The 18008-nt window shown below is 49.1% G+C and overlaps 1 protein-coding gene across 1 annotated transcript; it reads right to left on the reverse strand.

The window, feature by feature from the left end:
• Positions 1–1227: 1227 nt before the first annotated feature.
• On the reverse strand, positions 1228–3115 carry BDP81DRAFT_470750 (uncharacterized protein; the record flags this gene model as incomplete). The annotated part of the gene is made up of 4 exons (XM_060594560.1): positions 2840–3115; positions 2266–2640; positions 1508–2196; positions 1228–1465 (listed from the first exon to the last, which is right to left on the reverse strand). Exons 1-4 carry the CDS (start codon positions 3083–3085, stop codon positions 1228–1230), a joined length of 1548 nt encoding a protein of 515 aa, XP_060447136.1. The 5' UTR covers positions 3086–3115.
• Positions 3116–18008: the final 14893 nt, after the last annotated feature.

Raw genomic sequence — 18008 nt, forward strand, 5'->3', positions numbered from 1 at the left:
ACGTCTGTCGTACCCGGTTCTCAGGTAGCCGCGGAGGTCGAGTCCGCTCACTGGCTCGGTGTCTTCGGGGCCCCCATGTTTTTCTCAGCGGGCCCCCGATGTCGTTGCGGTTGCTGGACAGTTATCAGATGATCTGACAAGGTATTTGGTGGAGAAGTGCGTCCACTGAAGTTCCTCTTTTAGTTGACGTCGAGTCAGGGGCATCCCAGTTTACGAGGAAAAATTCTCATCGGTTCCCTCGCAAGCCGAGCTTCCTGGTGCTCGCTGTACGAGGAAAGCATCAGGAAAATCCGTCATTTCCCTTCTTTCCCAAGCTGGTGGGATCTTGTTGGCTTCTGGAACATTGCCAGTACAGATAATCCGACATGAAGATTACTTTGGAAAGACCCTAGCTTTGAGGTCCTAGACTTGGCTCGATGCGGATCCTTTGAGTCCTGCTTATTCTTGGTCTTTGCGAAGTCTTCAGTTGTTGGCAACTCCTTCCCTCCCGGCGCTAAGCCACTCGCTTCAGCCAGGTTAATTACCGACTGCAAGTAATCCATTGTCGGTTCCGGACTCCGGTGCTAACAATAGCCTCTTCTTGCCGGGCTAAAAGACTTCAGTCTATCCATTCTAGAGGCCGCCGTTGGATGAATTTTGACATACAATAAGTCCTTGATCGCAACCACTTTTAGAAAGTAGCATCGCATGTTTATTCACGGCAAGCTTTCAATCGTCCACAACTCTTGATTCATAGTGCCGCCACGTTGTGTTTCTGCAGATGATTTGTCAGTGATGAGTTTTCGATTTGATGCCACCATGTGTGTAGGGTGAAAAGCCGAGAGGGCAGCACTGTAGCCGGACCTGTAACATCAAATCTTGGTCGGAACATCGGCGCTGCAGACAGTCCTTGATTTAATTCCCTCACGAAGTTAGTACTCCACTGGAACTTTGGCTCCAACTTCCAAGTTCCAAGAAGAACTTCGCTCAACTTGCCGCCACTTTAGGCTGACACTACCTCATGCAAGATGTCTCCAGCAAAGAATGGGGCATTTGACTCGTGGCAATTATTCCCGATCATCCGCGACGGGAACCGTCAAGCGATAAGCCAAGCCGCGTTCGATAACCTCTAGACAGTGGAAATCGGATCCTCGTGATTTTTGACCATTCAGCCTTTTCCATCCGTGTTGTTCTGGCTCGTTTCATACATATTCACACTCCCTTCACCTCCTCTTGACTGTATGTGCGCTATGGGATTGCCCGTAAAGCCACATCGCATAGAAGCTTAGTCGTAGCGTAGACCTTAGCTTGTTGATAGTCTGGAAAGTTGTCTTCAAACAAGTTCACAATATTTCTGATTAGCCGAGCGTCATGCTGCACTTCTGGTGCATGCCTGTAGTAGGCGATATGAAGGAATAGAGAATCCAGGTTCCACGCGACCAAAGGCAACAGACATCTGAGCACCTCAGAGAAATGTCCAGTCAGCCTTCCAATCACCAGCATAAGAGCGTTAAAAATGGCCACTTACGATCTCTGCAGAGCACTTCTATCGAGAGAGCTCACAACTGCCACCAGTTTCCTAGTAGCGGAAGCGCAACTTGAAACAACGAGGAGTGCTTGATTACGAAAGTCTGCGTTGTCGAAGAACATTTTATGCGAAAAGATTGAAGAGCGAATGGCGATTTCGACCTGATAGAAGGTACAAAATATAGCAGACAACCATGGCGCATGCTTCTTGTCGAGGTCATTGGGTATCAGAAGTGGCTCGACGAGTGCCGGCAAATTACTTCTCCACTGTAAGGGCTCTTCCAAGAGCTGACGGCTGATTTCCGCGTATGCTTCCTGTGACATCGACGAGGAGTCAGGCGAGCGGAGTGTCGCGTATGCCTTGCTCTGAAACTTGGCCAGAATGACCTGTTCCCTGAGGCAATTAACCGATATGCCATCTCGAAGATGAATAGTTCCCTGCCCATCATATGGTTCTTGCTCCAGAAGATCTAGACCAAAGTTTGAAGATAGGAGAGGTGGCTTCTCGAGCCATAGGGAGAGGTTCTGGTCCAGTATGTAAGCGTATGAAAGTAGGCGCCTTTTGTGCGTTGTTGTTTCGTCTGGAGTGGCAGTCATTTTGTGAAATCCGGCTAGAAACATCATCTGAGAGGCAATGGCTAAAATCATAGCTGCTGTAGGTAACCTCGAAGTAGACGCGAATATTAAGGTCTGCGAGTGTCAGTGAACCTTGTATGTACATGTAGTCTCGGATGAGAACATAGATCAGTGACGACGCACCATTAGGAGTAGGGTGCCGATTGCGATCGAGTCCGGCAGCTCTGTCATGATTGCTGGTAACATATCCAGCGCGTTATGCAAGCAGTAATCCGACCAATCGATCTTGTCTCTGCCATTGATTCGCAACGCATAAGCACATACGATATTGACGGCGGCGCACACACTTGGCAGAGGTGAAATCACTTCGTATTCGTAGTCACGGAAGGCTGCAATGAGTTCACCCAACTGGAACATGCTCCAGACGCCGGGTGATGCTGAGATGAAACCTAAGAGCTCCGGCGTTAGCTCCGGCGTTAGCTCCATGCGCGAGAGAGATCTTTGAGTGACATTCTCACTTTCGAGGCAAGCATGTCTCATATTCTGCGGGACAACTGTCTGGGACAGTGAGATCGTTAAGTTAGACTTGCGCATTTGCTCTAAAGCTTCCCGGGATGCAATACTAAAGCTGTGATCACCTAGAATGCGGTCAACGCATTTGATGTTCAGAGTCGAGAAGACCTGACAGGAGCCTTTAATTCTTATGAGTTAATTGATAAAGAAGTCGTGGAATGTGTATTATCTCATTAATATTTACCCTGGTACGTGAAATTAATGACCGATTCCCATTGATCCGGTAGCGTGTGATGTCCACCTGGGCTTCGTAGCACGAGTTGATACAGAACATCTGGACGAGAAGCTTCAAGGCCAGGATTGCTGTACAGAGATAGAGTACCTGAAGGGATAGGTATATGCCGGTAAGATAATATCGGGGCCAAGGAAGGAATTGAGAGAACGCTTTCCACCATGCTTTCGACTCGTTCCAATGCCTGTGTAAGATCATGGCGAGATCTATGCGCGGGCACAAAAACTTCCCCCTCGCCTGATTTTTCTTGGCATCTACTGTTAATACAATAGGTGGGCTACCACCAATATCCTTAATAGCTGAAAACCCTTTACCTCTCTCCTCCGGCGCCCTCCCGCGATGGCCTTATAGCCTCCGGCCGGCTCTGGACTGTTGCTAGCCTCCTCGGCCGGCCTTGACCGAGGCTCTGGACCCCCTCCGGAGTCGTCTCTAACCTTAAGGGCTAAACGCTGCCGCGGTACCGAGGCCTAGCCACCCCGGCCTAGCCTCGTAAGAAGCCAGCCTGACGCCCTTATAATATGTTACGGCCAGCTAGTCGTAGGGGTAGTTTGCAGAAGTTGAGGCTGCGGAACTGGTAACAGTAATCGTAGTCGTGGAATAGTTTCAAGGAAACTATGTCTGTCAATCGTAAGGGTAGGTAAGGCTTCGGTGATCAATCGTAGTCTTGTCAAGGTAGTAGCTGAAAGCGGATGTTAATCCTGATACGAAGTTAATTGCTGAAGAGCTATGGAAAGTCTGTCCGAGAGTCCGGCTCGAGTCCATCCTATATACAAGTCCTGGTCCTGAACATATCCCTTGTCAATGATCAGTTCCTCTGATCGGGTGAGCGCTCATCGTTCGGCATGAGCGCTCATTGTTCGGCATGAGCGCTCATGGCCCCACCATGGTCGCTCATGGCTTATCTTATCATCACGTGACTTGTACCATAGTTCTTCCGTTCCGTGAGAGGGTGCCTAGTGTCCCTTATCTCCTGCATATGTGGTGTATTATAACCGCCGCGAGCCTGCGGGGCAGGCCCTGTTCTTGGTCATGCATGTTGGGTTGTAACATAATAATCCCCTTAACGGCTAAGGGGCCCTCAATTATAACTAGGACAGCTGCTAGAGCTATCCTTATAGCTCTTAATAAAGAGGCTAAGCATTATAAAGCCTGAAAGGACGTCTTTATAGTTATTATTTATTTATGAATAACTAGTTAATATAATCTCTTATTTTAAGGGGCCTAGGAAGTAGTGTTACAACCCAACATGCATAACAAGGCCAGGGGGCCCGCCCCACAGGCCTGCGGCGGCTATCTACCTGATATACGCAGAGAATCCGGGAACTCAGGTGACTCCTCATGGAACGGAAGAACTATGGAACAAGTCACGTGACGATAAGGAAAGTGAGCACACGATAAGGTGATCATAGTGATCACCCAAAGTGAGCACATATTCTCTTTTTTTACCTCGAAAGGTACCCACTATTAGTAATTGTTAAGGTTATAGATGGCTACGGCCCACTGCACTATCATCTCTCAACATCAGCCTATACGAGCTAAGTTCCACGACCATAGCGGTCTCCCTAGATATAGGGCTATCGATCACGGCTCACGGGGACGCCGGTATATCTCGGCGGTCGGGATAAGTCCGGAAGCCGACTGTAAAGGTTAGAGTGGTTGAGTAGGTCAACCACCAGGACAATTCTAAGCTCAAAGATGAGATTAATAAGCTTTCGGATCTTATCCAGGACCTCCTACGTCAGGACGCCAAGAGGGAACAGTTTTTAAAAGACTATTTAATAAAAATCGAATCCTTGGAGAGAGAGCTTCAGGAGGAGAAACAGCGTTTAAACCGGCATTAACGTAGTCTAGCAAGGTCTATACACGCTATTGGCATAGGGCCTAGAGAGACTGACCTGAGTTCCCAGGGGCATCCCTCGTACACAACCCAGAACCAGCCGCCCCTAGTACGTTTATATGCGGCGGCGGCGAGCCAGCTACTGTCCAGAAGATAGGATGAACTAACGCTAGCTAAATAAGCCGCAAAACAAGCTATAAACCGGGCGGCTTTAAAGGATCTATGCGTCTTTACGCATCTATCGCCTAAAAGCCCGCTTCGGAACGAGAAAGCTTACGATATATATATCTTCGTTCGGGAAAGGCTAAGTCCCCAAGCCCGAGAAGCCCTTAAAAGGATCGATTATATTAAGATAGGATTAGTACTCCTACCTTTGTTAATGGATGGCGCAAAAATCCTGCTAGAGAAACAAGAATAGATCGCTGCCCTTCTCTAAGTATAAGCGATTAAGTAATGCAATATCTAGATCCGAGCCTATAACTATCGCAAACGTCCCTTATACCAGGTATTATCTAGTAACCAATACTAAGCTGGAAATCACGACCGAGGAGCTCCTTAAAGAGATCTAGGTCTCGACAAAACTCAAGCCTGAAAAAGCACACTTCTCCAGGAAGGACGAAGTCAAAAGGCTAGGCACGGTAATAGCCTAGTTTAAGGCGGAAGCCGTAAGGTAATTACCAAGACGCCTCCGTTTAATAAGGGCCAGCGTTTTTATAAACCTATAGTTCCCGAAGGAAAAGAGGTCTCCTTAATATCTCCGCTACGGCGGTTTTCATAGCGAACGAACGTGCACCAGAAGGAAGAGATGCCTTAAGTGCAGCTCTCCTTCCCACACAACTGATCAACACCGGGCACCCTGCGGCGGCACTAAGGGTCACGATAGCTGCGACTACCCCTTTAAATGCCCGTCGTATAACGGGCCTTACGCCGGCTTCGATACGACTTGCCCTATCTAACCCAAAGTGGTAAAGGGGGTAATCCAGAGGAGGGATAAGGCTTAGCTACAGGCCATCCGAGCTAAGGGAGAAAGATTATAGAGAAATACGACCTAGTTGTCGCATCGACATTCCCATAAAGAAGAATAAGCAATAGACTATACTGTTACAACCCAACATGCATAACAAGGCCAGGGGGCCCGCCCCACAGGCCTGCGGCGGCTATCTACCTGATATACGCAGAGAATCCGGGAACTCAGGTGACTCCTCGTGGAACGGAAGAACTATGGAACAAGTCACGTGACGATAAGGAAAGTGAGCACACGATAAGGTGATTACAGTGATCACCCAAAGTGAGCACACGATAAGGTGATCACAGTGATCACCCAAAGTGAGCGCTCACCAGTATCCACTTAGTGATCACCAACGAACATGGTGACCAGGCAACAAAGGATATGTTCAGGATCAGGACTTGTATATAGGATGGACTCGAGCCGGGCTCTAGGACAGACTTCCCATAGCTTCTTCAGCAATTAACTTCGTATCAGGATTAACATCCGCTTTCAGCTACTACCTTGACAAGACTACGATTGATCACCGAAGCCTTACCTACCCTTACGATTGACAGACATAGTTTCCTTGAAACTATTCCACGACTACGATTACTGTTACCAGTTCCGCAGCCTCAACTTCTGCAAACTACCCCTACGACTAGCTGGCCGTAACATATACCCCGGCGAATAAAATATAAAAGAAGAATATAGCCCTCTTGTTACGACCCAACATGAAGACCAGGGCGTGCCCCGCTGACGCCTAGCGGCTACGGCGCATCATATATGCAGGACGGGACGGAACATTGGGGAAACCCCAGGAACGGAAGAACTATGGTACAAGTCACGTGATGATAAGAGATATGATAAGGGATAAGGATATGTTGGATATGCGACATATCCAACCGAGTCAAGGATATGTTGGATATGCGACATATCCAACCGAGTCAAGGATATGTTGGATATTCGACATATCCAACCGAGTCAAGGATATGTTGGATATTCGGCATATCCAACATATCCAGACAAAGTGGACTGTACAGCACTGTTCAGTTAGGATCGAACTTGTATATAAGGATGGACTCGAGCTGGGCTCTAGGACAGACTTTCCATAGCTTCTTCAGCAATTAACTTCGTATCAGGATTAACATCCGCTTTCAGCTACTACCTTGACAAGACTACGATTGATCACCGAAGCCTTACCTACCCTTACGATTGACAGACATAGCTTCCCTGAAGCTATCCCCGACTACGATTACTGTTACCAGTTCCGCAGCCTCAACTTCTGCAAACTACCCCTACGACTAGCTGGCCGTAACACCTCTAAAACCCTATAAATCATATAAGCAAATATAGGTAGGCGGGTATCCGCCTATAAAACAGTACTAAACCTAACTAGCTTACATAGCCTAAATTAATATATTTTTAATATAAGAGCCGTTTATCCGTTCGGAGGAGAGGAGGCTCACAAGACACCACCCAGGTTTTAAGACTTTCACCCTAATAGATAACTAGACCGAAGACCGTCCTAGGGTACTTACCTACCTCCGCAGAGGAACTAGGGTACGAGGTATATAAATACGGCCTCTACCCGGTCTATCTACAGACCTGCTCTTCTTACGACTCCTCTTAAGAACGAAGGAGGTCCTCATAGTTATCAACGTATACAACGCCCCTCGTGGCTCTCTACGATCTAGCCAGGCTCTCAGGAACATCCTAGCGGCCTGGCAACCAAAACCTAATGATCGAGTACTGATTGCGGGAGATTTTAATTTATACCATTAGACGTGGCAGCCCGAGGCCACGAGTTCCCCGGACGCTGAAAACCTAGTAGAATGGGCAGAAGCCGCCAGCCTTGTCCTAATGTCACCTATAGGTGAACCTACGCACAAAGGCGGCAACACCCTAGATTTATGCTAGACGTCCAGCAACCTCCATGGGGCTTCCACCAGCATAGAAACGTCACTACACACGACATCAGACCACGAATCTCTGCTTACCCGGGTCCCCTTGGCCCTGATCGATTCACCTAGCCAGACCCCGGGAAGGTTTCGGCTCGACACGATGGACGAGGAGCTTTTCCTCGGCATCATTAAACACAACTTACAACCCATACGCCGCACTACAAACAACATCCAAGACCCATAGTCTTTAGATCTCCTAGTATAACAGCTTACGGACTGTCTTATTAAAGCACTCACGGCTTCCACAAAGCGCACGCTCGGGAAAGGTATAGGGAGACCATACTAGAGCAAAAGCTGCATACATAAACACCGAGCCTATACGAGTAAGCAAGCGATATTAATAAGACTCCGCGCAGCCGGAATGAACTACTAATAGGAAGAAGAGGAGGTCAAAGCTCTAAAACAGGACTTCCTCTACGAGTTTAAACGCTCTAAGGATGCCTTTTGGAAAGATAAAATCTCCTTAGCCTCCTTAAGCAAAGATATATTTGAAATAGTCGGTTAGCACAAAGCCACAGGATCCTTTCAGACCCCGCCACTCCGAGATGTAGACAACTAAGACACGCTTGTCTCACAACCAAAAGAGAAGCGCGACTTATTTACCCGCGTCCTCCTTAGAAACGCTGCAATCTCCGAGGATATACTAACAGAAAGCCCAGTCTTATAAAGGCAAGCTACGCTTCCTTTCCCGCAGGTTACGAAGGACGAGGTACGGTCTTCAGTTCTCACCGCGGGAAACACGACTCCTAGGACCGACGGAATCACTACGGCTACTTTAAAAATAGCATGGCCAGTTATCAAGGATATCGTCCTCTCACTTTATAGCGGGTATATACGTAAGGGTTAGCATCCTACTTATTTTAAAAAAGTAACTCTCGTAATCCTAGTAAAACCGGGAAAAAGAGACAAGACACTCCCGCGCTCCTATAAGCCAATTACGCTCTTGGCCGTCCTCAGAAAAGGCTTAGAGAGACTCATCGCCAGACGACTTACCTAGATCGTAGTTAAACATCGTGTTCTACACGATTAACAGTTTGGAGTACTCCCTCTTCGCTCTTATAGCGACCTCATCGCAGCGGCCATCTACGACATCGAGTGCGCCTAGCAAAGAGGCCTAGTTACCTCTATACTTACGCTCAATATAAAAGGGGCTTTCGACGCCAAACTTCTAGGACGACTGGTCCGACGCCTCCGCAAACAAAGATAGCCGGAGAACCTCGTACGCTAGGTCTCAAGTTTTACCGGAAGGAGAATAAGAATAAGGCTTGATAGGGAGGTAGGAGACGTCTTCGGTCTCGAATACGGACTACTATAAGGCTCACCCGTATCTCCCATTCTATTTATACTCTATATTAAACCTCTTTTTAAGCTAGGTATAGCTCGCCTAGGAAGGAAGCGATCTCGTTTCGGCTATACCGATAACGTCGCTATCTTAATAAGCTCAACATCACTAAAGAATAACTATAATATCCTAACTAAAGAATAGAAAAAAACCTTAGGATAGGGCGCGACGGAAAGAATGTTACGCCCGCCGCAACTTGTCACTGTGGGCGCGTAGCTATATATGCAGAACAAGGGACAATGATGACCGGAGTCATCATTATCGAAGCTTTTGCTTTGTGCCACAGTTGGTTGCCTTGTCCAGCTCGTAACAAAGAATCAGTTTTAACCTCGATAAGTCCGAACTAATCCACTTCACCGAAAGATAAAAAAACAGAAACCTATCAATCATAATAGAGTTACCGGATAGGAGGTATTATATAGTTCAGGCTATTAAAGAAGGCTCTTCTCTATGCTAGCTCGGCGTTTACTTCGACCGTAAACTTATATTTAAGAATTAACTAACTACGTAAAAAACCTCTCTATAAAGGCATACTAAATAATCAATAGACTACGGGGACTAAGGAACACTTTCTAGGGCGCGCCTACGTACTTACTACGTCGAGCGATCACCTCTTATATACTACCCACCTAGTACTATACATCTAAAGCATAGTAGCCCGGCAAGAGCCGGATAAAGAATAGACGTACTATCTCAAACGGGGTTAGTAGTCTACTACACCAACTAGACGCGACGTAAACCAAAGCCATCAGAGCGATAGTCCCTGTATACAGAACGACGCCTATACCGATCCTATAGCGCGAGGCGGCTCTACCCCCAGCAGAGGTGATACTGGACGCGAAGCTCCACACAGCGTCCACCAGAATCCATCGTCTGGACGAGCGACACCCTCTCCGAACGAGACTCAGGGACAAATCAGGACCAGACTCACGGCTACGACGAATAGCAAGCCTCGTAAGCAAAAATACCGAATATATCGATCCGTTAGAACTCCCCCCTTGGGAGCAACTAGCGGATTAGCAGACAGCCCTCGCCAGGGTCGGCTACGAACCTAACAAGACCAAAGAGGAACAGGCCCTCTCCTTTGCAGGCAGGATAGCAACTTTCTCTAAGCGGGATATTATTATTTATATTAACGGGTCCTATATATCGGACGGCAGTAATACCTCCGCCGGAGCAGGCTAGGTAGGGTACCAAGCTATACGGCAGATCTTCTACGGATCCGAACCACTCGGCTCCTAAACTAAGGTATATAACGCGGAGGTATATACTGCGTATCACGGCCTGATAGAAGCTACCCGGGCTCCTACGGCTCGTATAGCAGATAACGTCCATATCTACCTCGATAACCTTGTAGTCGCGGCTAGACTATACTCCCAGAGCATAGGAAGCAGCCAGGCTAGATTTAGGGCCTTCAATAGGCTCTCTTCCTCCTGGACTCGGAAACAAAGAGAGAGCTGGACAACCCCCGGCAGGGTTTATGTTTAGTGGTGCCCTGGGCACACGGGAGTACTAGGAAATGAAGAAGCGGATGCTCTAGCCAAGGAAGCCTGTAAACTAATCCTAAAATCACAACCACAGCCCTCATTAGCGCACCTAGAAAGGCAAGCTAAAGCAGCTACCTTCCAAGCCTTTGCCAGAAAATGGCTATCCCAATACCCTCGGTAATATGCCGACCTCGAGATAATTCTTTACCCTAAGCCGCCCGAACTCCGCCTCCCTCGGCACTTACTAGGAAGGCTATACGTAGTAAGATCCCATCATGGAGACTTTGCAGCATACCACGAGAGATTCGCTTATTAAGATACGTTGCTCAACTGCAGCTGTAGGAAACCCAAGACACCAGTCCATTTCTACTTCTATAAGCGTGGACGTAAGGCTATACCGCGCTACCTCCGATAACGTATAGCTAAAGCAAGTATTAATTTCTGTTGGTATCACAGGCGTGATACATTTCCTCATGAGGGTGTATCTTCGGCAACAATCACGTCGATGTCCGTGATAATTGCTGTTGTTGCTCTTGTTCTTCCTATTTACATTGTGGGCAGGGGTCGGTCGAAGTAGGTGGTGACAGCCTGGGTGGTTGTCCCACCTTAACCGGCCGTGATGACTAAGCCGGTTGTCCCACTTCGCCCAGGGCAGGCGCCAGCCAGCCCACGATACCTGCCCATTGCTCCTTATCAGCCTTGCCGTTCCGACACTGGGAACTCTCTCTCTTTGTGGCTGATAAGGGCGGATTCAGTCTTATTCGTACACAAAGTAATAAAACAGTTACCGACCAATTCCTTCCCTGTATCCCCAAATCACGTACGCATAACCCATCCTTCCATTCTGATAGTTGCGCTGTTAGTGTTGATGATGCCCTCCAAGGCTCGATTCGGTGACACCTTCGTCAAACCATCAGCGGGGTTATCATCACCATGTATCCATCGAACTTCGTAGAGCTCCCGTCGCTCGTACGACTGACGGAGCGCCATGATATCGATCATAAGGCGTTTCTCCTGGGTAGTGCCTAGCTTAACTAGGCACTCATACAGTGAGTATGAGTCGGTACATGCGATCGTAGGGATAGTTGGGTTGCCTAGTTTCTGCGTGATCATAGTCAGGGTTGATGAGATAGCATAGGCCATATCAACGCCGGCGACCATGCCATATACCTCAGAGGCGAGCACGCTACGCGTTACTCTCTTGGACTTCGTTGAGGAGAAATGGATGATATTGCCGTGAATCGCAAATATGCCTTTATCATCGTCAACTGTCTCGTTCGCTAGGACAACGATAAAGCCAAGTTGGGAAGTAAGGTCGTGGTTGTTGGCAAAGGAGCCGTCAACGAAGACGAACAGTCTTGCAGTTCCCAGGTCCAATGGGATAAAAGTAAGGCCGCGGTCCAGTGAGTCCATCTGCCACTGCAGTCGGCGGTTAAGACTCTTAATTGCGTCATTGCTGAGCTCCTGATGTTGAGCAGCAGTGGATAGGTCGTAGCATGCTTCAGGTTGGCAAATTGAAGCGATATATGCCCCACGGGCACGCTGTTGAACATACTCCTGCTGGGCTGTAGGTGAATCTCCATTTACAAGCTGTAACTTCTTTCCTTGACCCTTTTGTTGTAGTATAATAGCAGTATCGGTTGAGGGGGTCAGCGATACGATACCGCCGTTGAAGATAAGTGGATTGTCTGTTGTGAGGTATTGTTTCGTCTTAGCCGTAAAGGCGGCTTTCACAAGCTCTTCATCTTCCTTTGCGGAAAAGGGTACGTCGGTGAGGCCAATTGTGTCATCTGTTTGCATGCCAATAAGGCCGAATTTCGGGTTGTCAATGGATGATATCAACAGGCAGGGGTCGTATGATGAGGTAATCATCTCGAGGTTCTCTCTGTGGTGGTGGCTGTATGTAGCCCACCAGTGGGTGCCAGCTTCAGCAACACCGTAGAGCGGTTTGACGACCTTCATGATGGTCCCTTGTGGGTACTTGTGGCGGATCTGTGTAGGCAGGTGTGCGTAGATCGTGCGATTCAACTGTGAAGTTGACTGAATGTAGGCTTGGGTAATGTCGCGGAGCCATAGCTGTTGATTGTCGCGTAGAAGGGATGGCGTGAGTGCAAGTATCAGTCGTTGACTCGCTCGTTGTATGGTTGGTGACTGCGTTAAGATGGCGTCTTTTCCGTCGTCGGCGTATCCTTGGATAACAAGGCGTGACTTTTCGTAGGGTGTATCCGTGTTCTTGCCTTTATCTCGTTGACAATACGTGACTTGAAAATGCGAGTGTCATGTTGAGCCGGGTCAAAGGTGACGAATTCAAATACTCCTTGCGCAATAAGGCTGTCAATCTCTGTTTTCGTGGATATCTCGAAGGGTTCGCCAGGTGTAGTAATTATCCCTTTATCGCGTAGTTGCTTCGCAAGGGTCTTATCGGACTCTTCTTTTGTAGAGATAAAGGTGGATGTAGTTAGAATAGGTAGATCATCCTGTACGTCAGTCTCCTGCAATAGTGCGTCAGCAATGGGATTCTTGCATGGGCGGCCGCGGGTACGGCGTTGTGGAGTAGATGCGACAGTAATGCTGTCTTCTGTATGGTCGTCGTCATCATGGGTTGTATTAACAGGATTGATCTCCTTTGGTTCGGTGTGGTATGGCTTGACAACAGTTGATCGAAAGTTGCGTGGTCCGTTAACGTTAATGGTATAGTCTTCGTCATTCATTGCTAGCAGTCGATAAGGGCCAGTCCATCCTTTCTTTTCGCGCCAGACGCGTACTTGTGAGCCAATTGGGAGTGATTTCAGTGCGGTTGTATCTGGGCCGTTCCGTGTCTCCAGGGCTTCATTAACTTGTCGCGTTGCGTAGTATTTACGGAGATCTTCGCTGGCTTTGCGTACAGCCGCGGCGCGTCTGATGATGTCGGAGGATGGTGCAGAGTCGTCGGTCATGCGTGGATATGCGCCAAACACAAGGAGGGTTGGTACGATGCCGTCTGGGCCGGCAGTGTCGTTGATTGACTTAACTGCGCTTTGCAGTGCTGATTCTCGTGTAATTGATGGGCATTCCTTGCGGATAATGTCGTAGGCTCGTCGTAGAATCGCGTGATATCTCTCAACCTTTCCAATGCTGTGGTGTGCTTCGATAGGAACGATCTTGACTTCAATAGCCATCGCGCGGGCCTCGCGGCGAAAATCGGCCGCTGTGAAGTTACGCCCGGCGTCTGCGACGATCCAATCGGGTGGTCCCTGATACACATCAATCCAGCAGAGTCGAAGAGCTTCCCATGTGGTCTTTGCCGAGATATCTTTTAGGAAGCAGGCCGAATTAAAAGAAGTAGCAGAGTCAACGACGTGGAGAACAGGTTGGTCTCCGTCGAGGTACATCACATCAACGATGACTTCATAGTTGAAAGAGCAGTCGTCGTGTAAGGTAAACTTGAACCTATTGGGGGACTTGTTGTTCATCTGGCAGTGATGACAGTACTTCGTCAAGTGCTCGATTGCTGTCATTTCGACGTCATGGCCGGCTTCATAGAGGATTTTTCGAAGTCGTTGGATAGAGGGATGACCGAATCGGCGATGCAGTCTGCGCAATTCCACGTCAGTAAGATGGTTCCAAGCAAGGCTTCGTTCGGGCAGGTCCAGCAGCATCCAGGGATGTCCCCATTTGCGGATAACAGGTACAACGATGTCGCCTTGTTGTAGAGTGTTAGCTAGGTTGTCGAAGCGAATATGTAGTCGATCCATATCGGCCAGGCAGAGCAGGAATGGTGTATTGACGGGGACGACGTAGAAATCAATTGGTCCAAAGGGAGTGGGGACTGTAATAGTGCCACTGGATGGTAAGAGGTCGCCACCACCAAAGCGGATGTTCGCCTTTCCTGCTGACAAGGTATCGATCACGATTGAAGGGTGTATTTGTTGAAGGGCGAGGACTTGGGTATGGCCAGCAGTAGAAAATCCGGCGGCGCCAGTATCGGGCAGGATGCCTTGGAAGACGTCGGATGAGTATCGCTCGAGTATGAAGGTTGATGCGGTCTCTTTTGCAATTTCGCTACAGAGATCTTCCTTTGTCAATTGGTGTCGGGTAGACTGGTCGGCAAGGTAGGAGGCGATAGTTTTGCCGTTGAATTCCGTTTTGCTGAAGAAAGTTGTGCTAAGGTAGAATGTATCGTTGTCTTCCTTATTGTCGTCGTTGTCGGCAGTAGCAGTACCTTGGAGGTATAGACGGATATCTTCGTCGCTGTCGTCGTACTTGCCCTTGTCGTCATGGAGCTCAAGTCCTTCGTATCGTGCGAGGAAGGTGCCGTATCCAGTCGACGATGTATCTCGAACATGCTGGTTGTTTCTGAATTGCTTGTATGCCTGATTTCTCTCGTCTGTTGAGTGCTTGGTTGACCAGCAGCCAGGCTTCTTGCAGATGTAGCACTTGCGGTCGGGTGGTGGGTCTTTGCCTCTTTTGTTGCCGTAGCGGTTCTCTCTTCCTCGACCGCGATAGGTACGGTCGACCCAGTATTGGTCAGATGGTTCAGCCGCATATTGATGGTTGTCGTTGATGCGTAGTGCAGTACTGATAGCTGAACGAAGTTGGTTACAGACTCCTTCCAATGTAGGTGATGGGCTGTATAGGCAGAGGCTGCGTTCCTTCACTTTAGCGCAAGCGTTGAGTAGCTGGGATCTCAAGGCTTCGTCGGATTGGTATGTAGAGGGAAGGGCTTGTTGGATGACTTTGAGCTTCTCGATCAGAGCTTCAAGGACCTGGGTCTTCGTCTTGTCGGGTTGGCTTTGGGCAATCTGATGGAATGTAGTTGTCTGCCATTCAGTCAGGTAGTTCTGGCGACTTTCCTCGTTCTCGAAGTGATCTCTGACTCTCTGGGCCATGGAGGCGAAGTCTCGCGGACCGCTTCCACAGATTCGTTGAAAGTAGAAGGTCGCAGCCTTGCCGCGGAGCATAATTGAGAAGGCAGGACCCAGCTGTTGGGCTGTAATTCCAACTTTGTCGCAGTTGTCGCGGAAAATCCTCAGCTTCAAGTCAAACACGTCGTACATCTCGCCGCCATATCTCATGTCGTCGGTAAGAAGCTTCGCGAGATCAGTCAGTTGTCGTGGCGATGGTTGAGTATCAGGCGAGGTAGTGACGATAGGCGCGTATCCTTGCGTCAGTGGGTATCCAGACTGGAGGTGAGGTTGTCGCTCGAAGTGCTGTGAGAAGACTTCTTGCTTTTGTTCGGAAGGAGCGTCTTGATTTTGCGGTATACGTTGAGGTGACTGTTGACGGGAGAGAGCTGTTGTAAGTCGTGATTGAGATGTGCGAGGTGACGGGCGAGGTGATTCGATGGGGATATTACGAGTGGTAGCTAGCTGTCGCTGTATCAACTGGGCTAGCCGTTGATCCTCTTCTTCTTGTTGTTTCTCAGCGCGTTGTCGTTGTCGTATTATCTCTCTCATCTCAGCTCGCTTGCCTGGGCTGACTATGTCGGGGATAAAGTCGATGTTGTCCCGTGTAAGTCTGTCGAAAGTCTGGGAGGTCGTCTGAGCATCCTCAATCTCTTCCTGAGTCCAGAAGTGAAAGGAAGGGTCATCGACGATTGCCACCAGCCTTGGTGCAATTCTGTCTCTGTCCTTGGGCATGTAGACGCCGTGGCTGCGGAGATAATCCCGTAGGATCCCCAGTGGCTTCGTGCCTGCCGCATTGAAGAGATCAGCATCCCAGTCTTCAAAGTCTCGTTGGAAGGACTGCCAAAGGCCACGCCCATAGAGGTCTTCCTGCATCCACATAGCCACCATATACCCGATATACGAGCATATCTTCCCGCTGTCCCTCTCGTCAAGAAGGAAGTAGGGATATTCGCCCCATGTGGCTGGATCGATGTATTTGCGGAAGCTCTCGGGTACTGGCAGTGAAGCCGTGAGGTCTGAGGTCTGTGATTCCGACATATTCTGTAGAGTGAAAAACGAAGGAAGGAAGGAGCAGAGGTCGTTTTTCGCGATATAGTGATTCTTTGCGTGGTGAGAGTCGTAAAGAGAGAAGTTAAAGGGGAAAATCGGTAATGAGTAGTAGGGTAATAAATATCGTCGTCGAGCAAAGGGCTTCTTCAAGGGTACTGTGGTAGGTACGCAAGAATATCCGTCTGCGAGGTCGATTCCGATAGCGTGATGGACGCCTTCGCCAATGGGCTTGTGGTGAGGCCGAAAGGGAAGTTCGATTCGTAACGGGCTTGTGGTGAGGCCGGAAACTAGTCGTTAGCACGAGAAGGGGCTTGTGGAGGAGCCGCAACCGTCTCTTCTGTCGATCCTTGCTGATCTGCAGTATTCTCGCAGTAGTGGTTACTGTGAAGTTAACCACTGATCAGTGTTGGTATCACAGGCGTGATACATTTCCTCATGAGGGTGTATCTTCGGCAACAATCACGTCGATGTCCGTGATAATTGCTGTAGTTGTTCTTGTTCTTTCTATTTACATTGTGGGCAGGGGTCGGTCGAAGTAGGTGGTGACAGCCTGGGTGGTTGCCCCACCTTAACCGGCCGTGGTGACTAAGCCAGTTGTCCCACTTCGCCCAGGGCAGGCGCCAGCCAGCCCACGATACCTGCCCATTGCTCCTGTCAGGCCCATCCCAGTACACTCGTTACAACGATTGTCACACCATGCCTATGAAACAATATGGTCTTACACAAGCATGACTAAGTTTGCCAAGGATATGCCAGTATAAAGGGTCTTCCACTCACTATATAGATAGTCGGGATATTCCCATAGCCACTCGTTCTTCATACTCATCAATACATCCCATTGACCCCCTACCTGATAATCGCTGCCCAACAGCTCCTTATCAGCCTTGCCGTTCCGACAGTATCAGATCTCATGATCGCTTTCAGCTATCTTCCCTGAGAACCTCTTTGACAAGACTACGATTGATCACCGAAGCCTTCCCTTACCTTACGACTTACAGACATAGCTTCCCTGAAGCTATCCCCGACTACGAATACTGTTACCAGTTCCGCAGCCTTAACTTCTGCAAACAAACCGACCAGTAGCCTCATCCGAGACGCTGGCCTTCCCACAGCAGAGGTAGCCCTCGAAGCAGCGCGACTACGCTTCGCTATACGCCTGCAGAAGGTTGACCAACAGCATCCCTTGGTCCCAAGGCTGCTGCAGTCAGGGCGGCAACAGACCAGGCTTCAAAGAACAGCTGGCCTTTTACCTAAGTGTCCAAGGCCAGCGCTCCTACAGCCGCAATACCTCCCAGGGTCCTATGACCCTATAGTTACACAGACGAAGGAAGTAGCAGCTAGGATCTTCCAGGCCTGGCTCAAGACTGTGCCAGGTCAGCATACAGTCGTATACTCAGACGGCTCCAAAGCTCCTGACGGGGCTACAGGGTTCGGCTTTGTTATCTACCGCAACAATAAACGTATAGCCCAGGGCTGCGGCCGTCTCGGCTTAGCAGAAGTGTTTGATGGTGAGGCGGAGGGGGCGAGGGCTGGGCTCCGACGGGCCCTTCAGACCTCCCAAGGCCAGCCT

The sequence above is a fragment of the Colletotrichum phormii genome, assembly GCF_030913505.1.
Source record: "Colletotrichum phormii strain CBS 102054 chromosome Unknown BDP81scaffold_7, whole genome shotgun sequence".
NCBI classification, from domain to species: Eukaryota; Fungi; Ascomycota; class Sordariomycetes; order Glomerellales; family Glomerellaceae; genus Colletotrichum; species Colletotrichum phormii.